The sequence below is a fragment of the Drosophila nasuta genome, chromosome X, assembly GCF_023558535.2.
Source record: "Drosophila nasuta strain 15112-1781.00 chromosome X, ASM2355853v1, whole genome shotgun sequence".
Taxonomy (NCBI): Eukaryota; Metazoa; Arthropoda; class Insecta; order Diptera; family Drosophilidae; genus Drosophila; species Drosophila nasuta.
Genome location: NC_083459.1, coordinates 22,557,476 through 22,570,755, shown reverse-complemented (window position 1 = coordinate 22,570,755; position 13,280 = coordinate 22,557,476). Strand labels below are relative to the sequence as shown.

The window sequence follows — 13,280 nt, the reverse complement described above, 5'->3', positions numbered from 1 at the left end:
GATTTATGTTCGCCTGGTATTTCATGTGGTGCAACTGGCATTTTGCAAGGGCACTTCGATCACGTCGTGGATTTGCGGCTGAATCTGTGCTGTTAAGCACATCAACTATTTTAAAGCATACTTTTAAGAGCTCAATTAAGACGGCATATAAAATTGAAAAATACGAATAACTCGGCTATATCCTGTCGGATTTTCAAAGGACATGTATTGTTGGATTCGTAAGGACCAGCTCTATCAATTGCCATCTAAAACTTGTTATTTTTCAGCTCCGTTGGCAAAACGAAAAATGCGTAAATTAGAAATTCAAGGATAACTCGAGAACTACAAGGACGATCAGGATCAAATTTGGCTGGATAATAGTCGTCGTGAATACGCTTCGATTGACACAGGACTTGCAATGATCAAGAAGGACATGACTGAGATATACGCTATTTTCTGTATACATTTTATCTCGGGTCCTGCAGGGACTTTCGTCCTGTCTAACATGTCAATCAGTTTGTATTCATAAGAGCTATCCTTGTACAAGAGGACATCACGATCGTCCTTTAAATGACAGAGGTATAGGACATTTTTTCAATCTTACAAAATTTGTATATGATATGCAGCATACTTTTACCTCCATTTCTGAATTAGCATCTGAGGATTAAATTCTCCACATTACCAAATAAAGAAAAACCCAGTTTTAAGATTTCATATGAAGTTTTATTTGTTTATTGTTGATTTTTGATCATTTTCAGGAATTACACTAATCCTCGAATTTCGATTAACAAATTGTCAAAAAAAAATACATGTATAATAATAATATAAAAGATTGGCTTACAACTAGTGCAAGAAAGATATGTAAATCTTCGAATCGGAGGAAAGGAAAGTAAGAGATTATAAGAGATAGAGAAAAGGGGAGGAATTGCACATTGTTACTTAAGATTAGAACACCGATTGTTCAGATACAAGGCGTACATATATGTATATTGTATTGTATATAGTGTGAATGATGGGGAAGCTTGAATATGGCCTACGGGGCGTGCCTGCAGTTGGAAGGACGACAAGGGACGACCGCCACTCGATGGATACATAGATACAATATGTGGGCGGACTATATAAATATATTATATATGTTTATGCTTAGCTTAGAGAGTGATAAAAAAAAGATTGGGGTCCGGGGGAAATTAATGCGTAATCATACTAATAAGTGGTAATCATAATAATCATTGTATGTAATAATAATAAACATATTCGGAATGTTCGTTGTTCGACGTCTGTTCTCCCCATCAGTTGAGCTCCCGCTTGTCGCGCTGACTGATCTGAGCCATGGTGATGTATTGTCGCACCAGGCGCGAGATCTCGTGCGCTTGCTCGGTCTGGACGCGAATGACGCGCTGCTGCATCAGGTTGCCCACCTTCATGTCCAGGAATAGAGCGCCATCCTCCGAGCGCACCTGCAAAGAGCAAAAAGAGAATCGATGAGAATAATCGTGTGAAATCGGGAATTTCCCCTCTGAACTCACCTTGCGCGTCGAGATGACCTCCATGAAGCTCCAGTGCTGCAGCGTCTCGTGTGTATTTGGATCCAAGAATAGCACTCCACGTCTATTCAAGGCCAGAATCAGATCGCGCCACATCGGACTGTGATTATCCTCAACGTGCGGCCCATCCTCGGCCCAGATGCGCTTCACCGCAAAGAAGCTGCTGCCAAAAAGCGGCCAGGCAGCGAGCACATTCAAGAACTGCGCCTTCACCTGCCCAGGGCTGAGATTCGCCACCTGCGGCCAAGCCGACTGCACCAGGCCCACCCACTGAGCGGGTCGGATCTCTCTAATGCCCAGCGCCGGCTTCGGCAGCAGGAATTTGATCTCCTTCATCGCCGGCACATGACTTAGGTCGGCGGCACGATGGAGCAGCGCCGCGATGCGCGCCATGTCGCGCACCATCTCGGGCATGGGCACTCCGTTGCCTGGAAGCTCGAGGAGCAGTCCCTCGAGATAGTCGGGCGCCACCTGGTTGAAGAGCACCTCCACATAAAGGGGCATCGGCGCCGGCTCGCGTTTCAGGGCAAAGTGCCAGACGGAGCGGCAGAATATCAAGTAGAATGGCTGGCCAGACTTGAGCAGCTCCGTGGTCACATCCAGAATGTACTCATCCGCTGCCAGGGGCATGGTGAAGGCGTCGCCTTGGACAATGCAGTACAGCGAAAACTCCTGCTGCTCCGCCTCCGACTCGACACCAAGCAGCGCACACAGCTCGGCAATGACATCGGCCACCACCGTGGAGCAGCGTGTGTTCACCACTCGCTCAGCGCCGCCGGGCAAGCGATAGATCTGGCGGCGAGCCGAGCGTCCGGCCGAGACGGCGGTCACCTCCTCGACGCTGGGCACGTTCTTTCGGCCGCCGCAACGCGCCGTCTTGCGGAGATTCGTCAGACAAACGGCAGCGGTGCCATGGCACGAGCGACGTCGATCCGAGGCTGCGGATGTGAGGTGCTCCATCAGATAGGGACGCAGTGCATCCGAGCAGCCAAAGTACGCGGCCAGTATGCTGAGCAGACGCCACGCACGCTGCGAACTGTCGGGACACGGCGATCGGTTCGCCGTCGTCTGCTTCATCAGCTGGCAATAGACTTCATCGCGCAGCGCCAGATATTTGTGACAATGCTGCGGAGCGAATGAAGAAAAGAGCGTTAATATTAATATCTAAATTAATATTAATTTATTATATATACTAAAATTTATTATTATAATTTTAGTATATAAATTTGGTATATTTACAGAATAATGCTGCTCTGTTTTGCTTTTATGTTAATTTAAGACTTGCATTATTTGCAGTTGTATTAATTAATTAATTATAATTAATTTTTTATTATTATTGTTTCCTAGTCTTGCCGATTATATTAGATTAACTCATTTAAATTTGTTAATTTCCAACTATCAAATTTGATATATAGCAAAGAATTTGTTTGATGGACTTACCATTAGCACCGTGTAGACACACTTGACTTCAGTTAGCTCGGGATCGAGGGGAATGTCGCCGCAGTAGCGCAGAATGCAATCGAAGCACTCGAGAGCAAGCGGCGCCAAATCGTTGGGCAGACGCAGGAGGGGCAGCCGAATGGCGTGACCTTGCCACTTGACCAGTTCCGCATACGATCGATTCGCAGCGGACGATGACTGATGCCGCTCATGGTGACGATCCGCATCGCGTAATTGACTGCAGGAAATGGAATTCAAGAGATTAGTTTAAGATAAATGCAATAATTGAAATACAAAAGTAATTCAGAAATAAAAAACCGTCGGAATTCCTACGTATGTCATTTAAGTTGTCTTCTTCACATTACATAGTTTCATTATTGAGATAGATAGATAAAGATGGCCCGCAAAAGCGTTTAGTGAAACAACAGCAACATGATACTAACTATAGTGGCCGCTAAGCGAGACAAAGCTGTAATTTCATAATGAATGAAATGTTTTTACACTTTTTGGATAGTTTTTATATGAGTGCAAGAGAAAGGTAATATCAGCTAAGCAGTACATGAGTGTAAAAAAGTGGCCGTTAAGCGAGATGGGGATGTAATTATAAAAGAATGTAAGTTTTCTACGCTTCTGGTTTGGTATTTATACTGAGCTTAACCATTAGCTGGCACAAATCTGCAGCTGAAGTAATATAGTGGCCACTAAGTGAAAAAACGCTGAAATTCTACAATGAATGAAATGTTTCTACACTTCATCTTTGGTTTTTATATAGAGTGTAATGAAAAAGTAACATACACTTTCAGCAAATCAGAAATTAGATTTTTCTACACTTTTGGTTAGTTTTGATTTTGAACTTAAGCATTAGCTAGCACAAATCTACAGGTAAACTAAATTCTACAATAAATACAGTGACCGCCAAGTGAGATAAGGCTGATTTGCTAAAATTATTCAAATAATTCGACATTTTTTCTTTGGTGATTATTTAGAATGTAAAAATAAATAATATAAGCCTGCAGTTAAGCAGTAAATAAAAGTGGCCGTTAAGCGAGATTTAATGAATCACATTCTTCCATGCTTTTGGTATAGTTTTTAAATTGAGCTTTCCGATTAACCACCATAAATCTGAGGCTAAACCAAATTCAACAATAAATATAGTGGCCTCTAAGTGAGATAAAAATATAAATATAAAAGCAGAAACATGTTGGTAAACTTACTCGTTGCGGAAGTGCTGCATGGCGAACTGCAGCAGGGAATACTTGGTCACAGAGGGCGGAGTGCCGCCATTGCCTGCATCGTCCTGCATATAGTTGCTGCCATCCAGATCGTGATGTTGCTGCTGCTGCTGTTGCTGCGACAGCTGGCCATTGGTCAGGGAGTTGGGCTGCTGACCGGCATTTGACTTGCGAGCCGAGTGCAGATAGCTTTGTTGCTTCATGTACCGTTGCTGCTCGAGCAGCTGCTCCTCGGCAGCATCCTCGAGCTGATGATGCTGCTGTTGTTGCTGCTGCTGCTGGTGTTGCTGTTGCTGCTGCTGGTGGTGATGCAGCTCCACTTGCTGCTGCAACAGCTGCTGCTCGATGGCAGCATCGTTGCCATTGGAGTGCGAATGCTCGTTGCGTTGCTGCTGTTGTTGCTGTTGTGCCTGACGCGATTCCAAACGCTCCAGCGGCACATTCAACGTCTGGGCGGCAGCCCGAGCACCCGACGACAGCGTCGACGCCTTCGACTGCGACTGCAACGAGAGAGAAAGAGAGGGTAAGAGTGTGAGCGTGAATGCAATTTGTTAATTGAGCAGACAGCCAGAGGCAAGCAAGCACTAGCCCCGTGTCAATGGCATGTGAAAGTTGCCCAGGTGCCTCTTTTTTTATTTTTGGCCAAGACAAAAAGCAAAGCCATGACCAGTTATCACACGTCGATCAGCAACCGGTTCAATCGCTAGCTATCTCTATATACACAAATATCTGTAACTATAACTGCAAGCGATGCACTGACAAAACACTAAAAACATCAAATACATCACTTAATTAAGTTAGATTTATGTTCATTATGATCTGATTTTGCACTGATTATAAACTCATGCTCAAATAATACATAAATAAGTAAAATAGTAAATAAAGCCAACTAAAGATTCCAAATATAGAACAACATTCACATCATTAAATTTATTAGGAAAGCCTCCAAAAAAGCTGCAACTAAATACCAAATTTGTTGCTTTAATAACTGCCAAAGTTTAATCGACATTAATTATTTAATCGCTTTTGGGGTAAAACTTGATCCGGTAGCAAAAATAATAAGTGTTGTTAACAAAAAAAAAAAAATTACAGCTTTGTGTTTCATTGTTCAATAATGAAAACAAATGCAAGTGAAAGTGCAATTTAAAAATGTTTCAAAACCCAAACCAAATATGCAATTACATACTAAACAAAGGCAGGTTGCAGAATTGCTGTTGAAATTTGATGTAAATTGACGTTATAGATAGATATAAATATAGATTAAGATAACTCTTTCCTTCAGTGAGAGAATTCTAATTACTTTTATCAGCAATTTGGCAGCTGCATTCTTCTTCAAAGTTGCCTTTAAATTAAGAATGTTTAATACTTATAAATCCCTTACTTCTTTAAAGGTAAACATAACATCAACATAAAACTAAAAAAAAAATTGAGCCTTTTCGTGGAAGTAAATCAAAAACGGCTATTCCAAAGTGAAGCCAAAACATTGTTTAAAAATATTAAAATAACAGACAAAATAAAGGACTATGCAAAAAAAACCGTCGCACTGCTATTTCAATGATCACAGCTGTACAACTAAAGTAGAAGCTGGAGGAGAAACTTCAATAGAAGGACTGATGATTTCGACAGAGGGTTGTGAAGATTGCAGTTTTCAACCATTCTCACCTCTGCAGACACCAAAATGGGAGCAAGATTGGAATTCCACATTTAACTTGAAACTTCAAAAGGAGACGGAGAACTAATTTACATTAGTTTTCACTTGCTGGGGAACAAAAGGAAACATCATCGGGGACAGAAAGCTCGCTTGAAGCAATGCACAGATGCGTTTTTAGACTTTTTACGCTTCAAGAACTGCATACTCCTAAACATAGTATCCAAAAAGGTGAAACCATCCTAGACTTTTTTAAATAAGCATAGATACTCTTTACTTTTTAATTAAATTGAGTAATTCATACTAGTTCAATATTTCCTAGAAATCCATAAAAGCATTTAAAAAAATTAAAATAATATATAGGTACTATATACTCCTTTTTCAACAAAATCAACAATATTTCCTAGGTAAAATTCCTCCCACTTGCAAAAGAATGCTTCAAGCTGTACAATTTTTTGCTCATTTTATATTCTTAGATTTCTTTTTTGCTAATTGCAAATAGTGTGGCAAGCAAACGAGAAGAAAATGCAACGCATATTTTTTGCTGGCATCATAAATATTAATGTGTGCGCTGCTGATTTCGCGCAGTGTACTCGAAGCGAATTGGACGTTGGCTAGTTGACTGCGTTTTTGGCAACGAAAGTGTTTTATTCGCGGCTTTGGAATTGAAATATGTTTTTCACTTTTATTGCAATTTGTGCAATCTGCAATTCGGCGTTGCTTTCCATTTGTTTTTGCTTTTGTTTTTCACTTTTCGCCTTCGCTCGCCCCCGCCTTTCCTCTCTCTCTCTCTCTCTCTCTCTGTCTCTCTCTCTCTCTTAGTTGCTTCCTCAGTTGCGAATGGATTTCCCCTGCGCTGCGCTCTTTAACCATTAATTGCTTTATACTGCACTCGCTGCTGCGGCTGCGGCTGCTGCCAACACCCACAGCTCAAATAGTTCGTTGCAATTTTAAGCACACACTCATGCGAAAAGGTGAGTAAAAGTTGTTGTTGCTTGTTATGTTTATGAAAGCGGAAATCTTTCACCAATCAATCATGGCGAGGAGCGAAGTGTGGCACTTCCAAATTGAAATGCGTCTACGCATTAGCATTAGCATTATCATTGATAAGAGCAACAAACACGCCACCTAGCGACGCAACAAGGCATAACAACATCGAGAAAGCGATGCGATCGAATCGGATCAGATTGTTATGACACACGCCTCGTGAATTAATTAACTGATCGAATTTGAAATGCGCCTAAGCATTACCATTTACATTAGCTAGAGCATTATCATCAAACAACTATTCGTTAGGCGCAACAAACACGCCACCTGGCGACGTAACAAGGCATACAACATCAAGAAAGCGCCACTGATCGAATGAGATCGGAGGTAGTTAACTGATCGAGTCTGATCTTGAATACAGAGCAGATCACAAGTTGAAATACGACTTAGCATTAGAATTATCATCAAAACATTCATTCCAAAAGCACAGCAATTTAACAAATACGTCACCTGGCGACATAACAAGGCATACAACATCAAGAAAGCGATGCGATCGAATTGGATCAGAAGTGGTTAACTGATCGAGGCTGAGCTTGGAGCCAGAGCAGATCACTAGTTGAAATGCGCCTAAGCATTAGCATTTACATTAGCCTGAGCATTACCATTCAACAGCCATTCGATAAGCGCAGCACGCATCAAACAGACCACGAGAAAGTGCAGATGTCATCGGATTGGATCGGAGATTATTATGACATACTCCTCGTGATGAGTTTAACTGATCGAGTCTAAGCATGAAGACAGAGGCAGATCACTTGGCAAAAGCCACGCGTAGGCGAAAACAGTTAAGTTAAAGCGGAGATGGAGGAACAAGAACAGTTAGCGGACTATTCAGCAGGAGGAAGCTGACAGCTGTCGTGGGTTTTAACATGCCTCCATTTGAGTTATGCCCATAAATCATGACTCGGAAAGAGTCACAAACACAAAAAAACAAGGCGTTGGACAAATAGAAGATCGAAGATCGAACTTCAATGCGGTTCCCCCTATTTAGCACGCAACGAGAGACTGCAACGAGAGAGAAGTAAACACGCAACTGGGTCACACGACTTGTTCCGAGCTCGAGTTTGGCCATGAATCCAAAGATCTAGATCTGGATCTGGGATTGAGGTCTGGAGTTGAAGTTGCAATTTCAGTTTGTGCTCCACTTGCTGGCAATGCGAATTCAATTCGCAATACAAATTCATCTATTACGAGTTTGAGTGCAAGCATGAGTGTACTCATACACTCACACTCGTGTTTACATTTGGAGGCAGCAACTTTCTTTTTGGGGTTTGTTTTCAGCCTTTGTTTGGCCACTTATAAAAAAAATACGAGCATTTATGCACTCCACTATATCGTATTGTTGATTGTTAATGTGTGTTGTATCTTTTGTCTATGCCAGCTAATTAAAATTCGAAATTAATGTACGGAGTCCGAAACAAATGCAGCTGAGCTCTCGTCTTGAGATACAATTTTTACAGCTGCAGCTGAGGAAGAAGAAACTTGAACGCAAACCGAAACCGAAACAGAGAACGGAAAACGGAGAACAGCTGAGAAGTCGGACAATAATAAAAACGCACGAAATGTAATTAAATTATTGAAATCAAATTACAGTTAAATTACAATTCTTCTTCAGTTCAGTTGAAATGGTCAAATGGGGAAAAGCACTCTTCAAGTTCAGCTCTATCATTTCTTCTCTATCTTTTCTTCTCGTCTGTGGGTCAACGGCTTGGCTTGGCTTAGATTGAATCGGATTGGGATAAGCGAATCCCCCTCCGCTCCGCTCCGCTCTGCTTTGAGCTGAAGCGTAGCATCGGCCACGCTCGGTAACACACACCAGAGATGATCCCATTAGATGGGAAGCGAGTCAAGAATAATCTTCTTCTTCCAAGAATTGCCAATAAACAAAAACAGTAACGAAAAACAAAACTCTGCTACTGAATAATTACAGAAAGATATAAATATAAATAAATATCCGATTCAAGTCAAGTAAATCTTTCTTAATCAAGTTCAAGGGTCGGAAGGGTTGATTAGCTAATCCACAGAGGAGTTCAACGAGGGCAGCTTTTATAGTTTTGAAAGTCATTTGCGCTACTTAACATCATTTCTATTACTAACAGCAAACACCTAAAAATAACTCTAAACTTGAAGTCGCAGTTGTCGCATTTGTTGTTGTATAATCAACACCTATGATCGTCGTTATGTTCACAACAGATGAAGATGAAGAGATGAAGAGGAGCAAACACAAACAGATGAATGTGATGTAAGCGAATGTTTGCAGTTAACTCTCGAGGTACACTTGACTCTCTCTCTTTCTCTGTCTTTCTTTCTCTCCTTTTGTCTGGGCTGTCGATGCTAATAATGCGATTATGTGTTGATTAACTTTACCGTTAAACGCAACACTCGAACATCAAACTGTAAAGAGCTGTCTCGACTCTCGACTCTCGAATTCGTCTTTATTTTTATCTTTATCTTTCATCAACTCTCATCTTGAAGTTTGTTTTTTCAAAACCGTTTTGCATACTACTAAACATGCTCATCTTAATTCGCAATTCGTAATTCATAATTCGTAATTTGTAAATTGTTATTTATAATTATTACTTATGCGAAGGCGACGGCGACGGCGAAGGTGAAGGCAACGGAGAAGGCGTCTCATTGTGAAACTCGAGCAACTCATAACATGACCAAGTTATGAGCTGAAAATCATAGGTTAGCTTTTCCTCTCCCTACTTTTCCGCCTCCTCCCTTTTCCTCAACTCAACTTGCGGTTAAGTAAACCAAGTGAGCTCTGCACAACATGATTACAATAATTTGCTCACACCCCCAGCGGCGTTTGTAAGTCATATCTTTTAATTTGCAAGAGCATCGCCGCAGCTGCAAGTTTCTGGGTGCTTTGCAAAGAGAAGAAAGTGATCATTTGATATGAAAAGTAAGAGGGAATAAGGTCAATTGAGGCGTAGCAAATAAACTATTCAGAATAACCACAGAATAAATATGAATAAGTAAAGAGTCTGTCATATTTGTAAGCAAAGTAGTCACAAAATAGTAATTACAATTAAGGAACTGAACTAGAAAGAAACCTGAATAATAAAGGGAGTGTAATAAGTGATTAGAATGAAGTATATACATGAAAAATGAATGAATGGAATGATTGATTGTGACTAAACAAGTAAAGAAAATGAAGATCACTCAGAGAAGTAAAAATTTTCTGAATAATTATCAAATTAAAGAGGATCATTGGGCGCATAAAAAAACAAAAAATATATCTATAGATTGTACGCACTAATCTAATCAAAAATAAATGAGGAATCAAAGGCGATGACAACCTGAGTTATTTTCGAAGAAAACAGGGAAAGATGTTAGTTAATAATCAAGAACAGAGATCAGCTATAATTGCAAGACAACATTACGAGCTGCGGTCCTAAATAAACATCAAACTAAAGGGTATTAATCCAGGAGTAAAAAAGCTGCGGGTGCCATGATTTCCTTGACGGATACAACCTGAGGGCACTTGCAGTTGTTGTCAAAGAAAACAGTTAATAAGTAAAGATAATTAGAAAATAGTACAGAAAAAAACGTGTAAAAAGTAAGACAACATTGCGAACTGCTAAGCATCGGAGTTTCCTAAAGAGAATTAATCCCGGTGCTAGAAAAAAGTTGGTTGCAAGTTTACCTCATTGGAGTTCATGGTTTCGAAGCGTGCCAGGATTTCCTTGACGGATATCTTGGACTCGGTTGGTTCCTCGAGGATTGTCTCCATTCGGCTAACGGAGCCGCTGCTCGCGTTGCTCACGCGTCGTGTCTTGTTGTTACCGCCCCCGAGAAGCAGCGGCGTTGTCGTCGATGGTGTCGCGGAGGAAGAGGAGGAGGAGGAGGTGTTGGCGAAGGGAATGGCAATGGGAAGGCTGCTGGTTAGGGATGCGGCTGCCGAGGCCATTGCAATGGCAGTCGCCGTCACACAGCTGTCTTCGTGCTCGTCGTGGTTGCTGTTGTTGTTGTTGTCTCTTTGGTTGAGCCGCAGCTTGTAGCTGAGCTGCTCCTCAAAGCAGCACTCCTCGCACAAGCTGTTGGCAGACGAAGCAGAAGCGGAGGCGGAAGCGGAGACGGAGGCGGTGCCGCTGCAACACTTGTACACGATGTCCTCCTCCACACTCCAGGCATTGTCATAGTCCTGATCCTGTGCGCCTCGCTCCCCATCCGGCGGAGCTCCCGGGGCATTCAGTTCGGCGCCGAGGGAAACGCAGCATTGCTCGTTGAGCTCGCGAATGCTCTCGTTGGTCAGCTGATCGAGATCGCTGCGTCGATGCAGCTGCAACTGTTGCTGCTGATTGTGATGCACCTGAGCAGCCGTGGTGCCCGTGATGTGCGCGATTTCCGCATCGTCCGAGTCCGTGTAGAGCAACTCCTGCTCCCGTTCGTCCTGATCCTGATCCTCGTCTGTCAGATTGTTTAGCGAGTCGAGCGAGGCGCATTTGGTGCAACTGGGATCGGGTTCGTGGTCCTGACATTGCTGTTGTTGTTGCTGCTGGAGCAGCTTAAAGTTGTTGACCTTGTCGTGATGCATTTTGCTGATGAGCGACTCCACCTTGTTCACAATGCTGCTGAACTTGTGCGGCACGCTGCCCCCCTGCACTTAGCTGCTGATCCTGTCCAGCAGCAGCAGCCGACGACGTCGTCGCCTGGCCAGACTTGCTGTGGTTGCTGCTGCTGTGGCTGCTGCTGCTGCGCACACTCTGCGACATGTTGCAGTTGCAGTTGTTGTCGCTTGTGTGTTTTATTTTGAGGCGAGTTTTTTTATTTCTTTTTGTTTTTTGGTATTGATTCTCAGTTCACTATTGTGGGGAGGCGTGACAGTCCACTCCCCAAGCAAGCGCGTGCCAGTGAAAGTTGTTATTGCATTTTCGACTGCGACTACAACGATGATGATGAACAGCGAGCAACACAACACAACACAACACGTCCAGCAACAGCAACTGGCCAAACTACACGGCCATAATGAATGTTAAATATTGTTAACAAACACACAGTTGCCTGTGTTGCCAAATGAGCTGCTGTCGATTCCGAGGAAAACCGTTTTGCCGCACACACGAAATGCGAAACTGCGCTGCGCTGCGTATACGTGATATTTTTTTATTGCTTTTATTGTCTTTTGCTGTCGTTTTTAGTGGCACTTCTTCATCTGTTGTTGCTGGTGCTGCTGCTTCCTCTGCTTCCCTGGCCTCTTCTCCTCTCTCCTGGCCATTTGCGAAAATTTCAGTTGCAGTTTTCGCAATTTATTTTAATTTGACAACTTCAAACAAAAGCCGTCAAGAGACACGATTGATTTCAAGGTCAAAGACTCTACATAGAATGCACTTCCCAAGAGGAATGCTGGTGAAAGAGACTTTGTCTGTTTGTATTTTGGAGACCTGCATTGATTAATGGGTCACACAGACACATTACAGCTATCTTTGAGTGGTTGGCACTAACAAAAACATTTCATTCATAGCATAGTACACACAGGAAAAAGCAAAGTAAAAAAAAAAGTTGGTCAACAAAACAACACAGCACAGCACAACAACAAAAAGAAATAGAAGACTGGCAGCTGAAGAATTGGTATTTGATGGGTTCGCTTTTGCAGACGCGCGCGCGTTCTCTGCGTGGTGCCGTTACCGAACATTTGTAACAAACTGGCAACAAAAAAACTGGGCAGACTGGTCAAAAGAGGCAACACGCAGACTGGGGACCATTCGGCTGACCATTTCACTCCCAGTCGAGCAGAACACACACACCGAGAGAGTGGGAGAGGGAGAGAGCACAGAAAGATAAACGAAGAGAGTGCAAGAGAAAGGCAGTTGAGTGAAAAGCAAACCGAGCGTAAATAGAGAGCGAGAGAGGGAGAGAAATAGAGAGAGAATAGCAAGTGGTCTAAGCGGCTTTTTTGTTAACTGTTTCGCTAGGCGGAGAGACGAACCGGGTTTTGGGATTCGGGTTTCGTCTTCGGCCTTAGACTTGAACCGGGACTTGCGACTTGGGACGGCGACCGTCTTCAGGTTTTGGCGTTCGACAAGTTTTCACATCCAAACTGAATTAAATTAAAATAACTTAAGAGCTGCATTCAAAGAAAGACAGCACAAACCGTTCCACCGATCGTTCGTTTGATCGATCGATCGAATGCATCAATATCAATATGTGATTGTCGCTGGGTGTCGCCAAGTTATGGTCACACTGGCCAGTGAGACCCACTGAGCTTCTGCTTTGAGCGACACGTGCGAATATGCGACGAAGCGCGAAATAAAACAAATCGAACAAATGTATTGTGGTGGAAGAAGAAAGGTTGCCCCCAAACAGCTTTTTCTCTAACAGGACTTATTCGCTGTACTTTTAAAGAGCTTCAAGTTGTTTGCAATAATGCATTGTCTAATGACTTCTTCA

At 42.6% G+C, this 13,280-nt stretch overlaps 1 protein-coding gene across 1 annotated transcript in view; it reads right to left on the bottom strand.

Annotated features, from left to right (window-relative positions):
- Nucleotides 1-696: 696 nt before the first annotated feature.
- The window catches only part of LOC132795158 (unconventional myosin-XV), a 35,731-nt gene continuing 23,147 nt past the window's right edge, over nt 697-13,280 (bottom strand). Inside the window, 4 exon segments of the mRNA XM_060805692.1 lie at nt 697-1,436; nt 1,506-2,648; nt 2,964-3,201; nt 4,178-4,695. Coding sequence (XP_060661675.1) covers nt 1,269-1,436; nt 1,506-2,648; nt 2,964-3,201; nt 4,178-4,695 — 2,067 coding nt within the window. The 3' untranslated portion in view covers nt 697-1,268.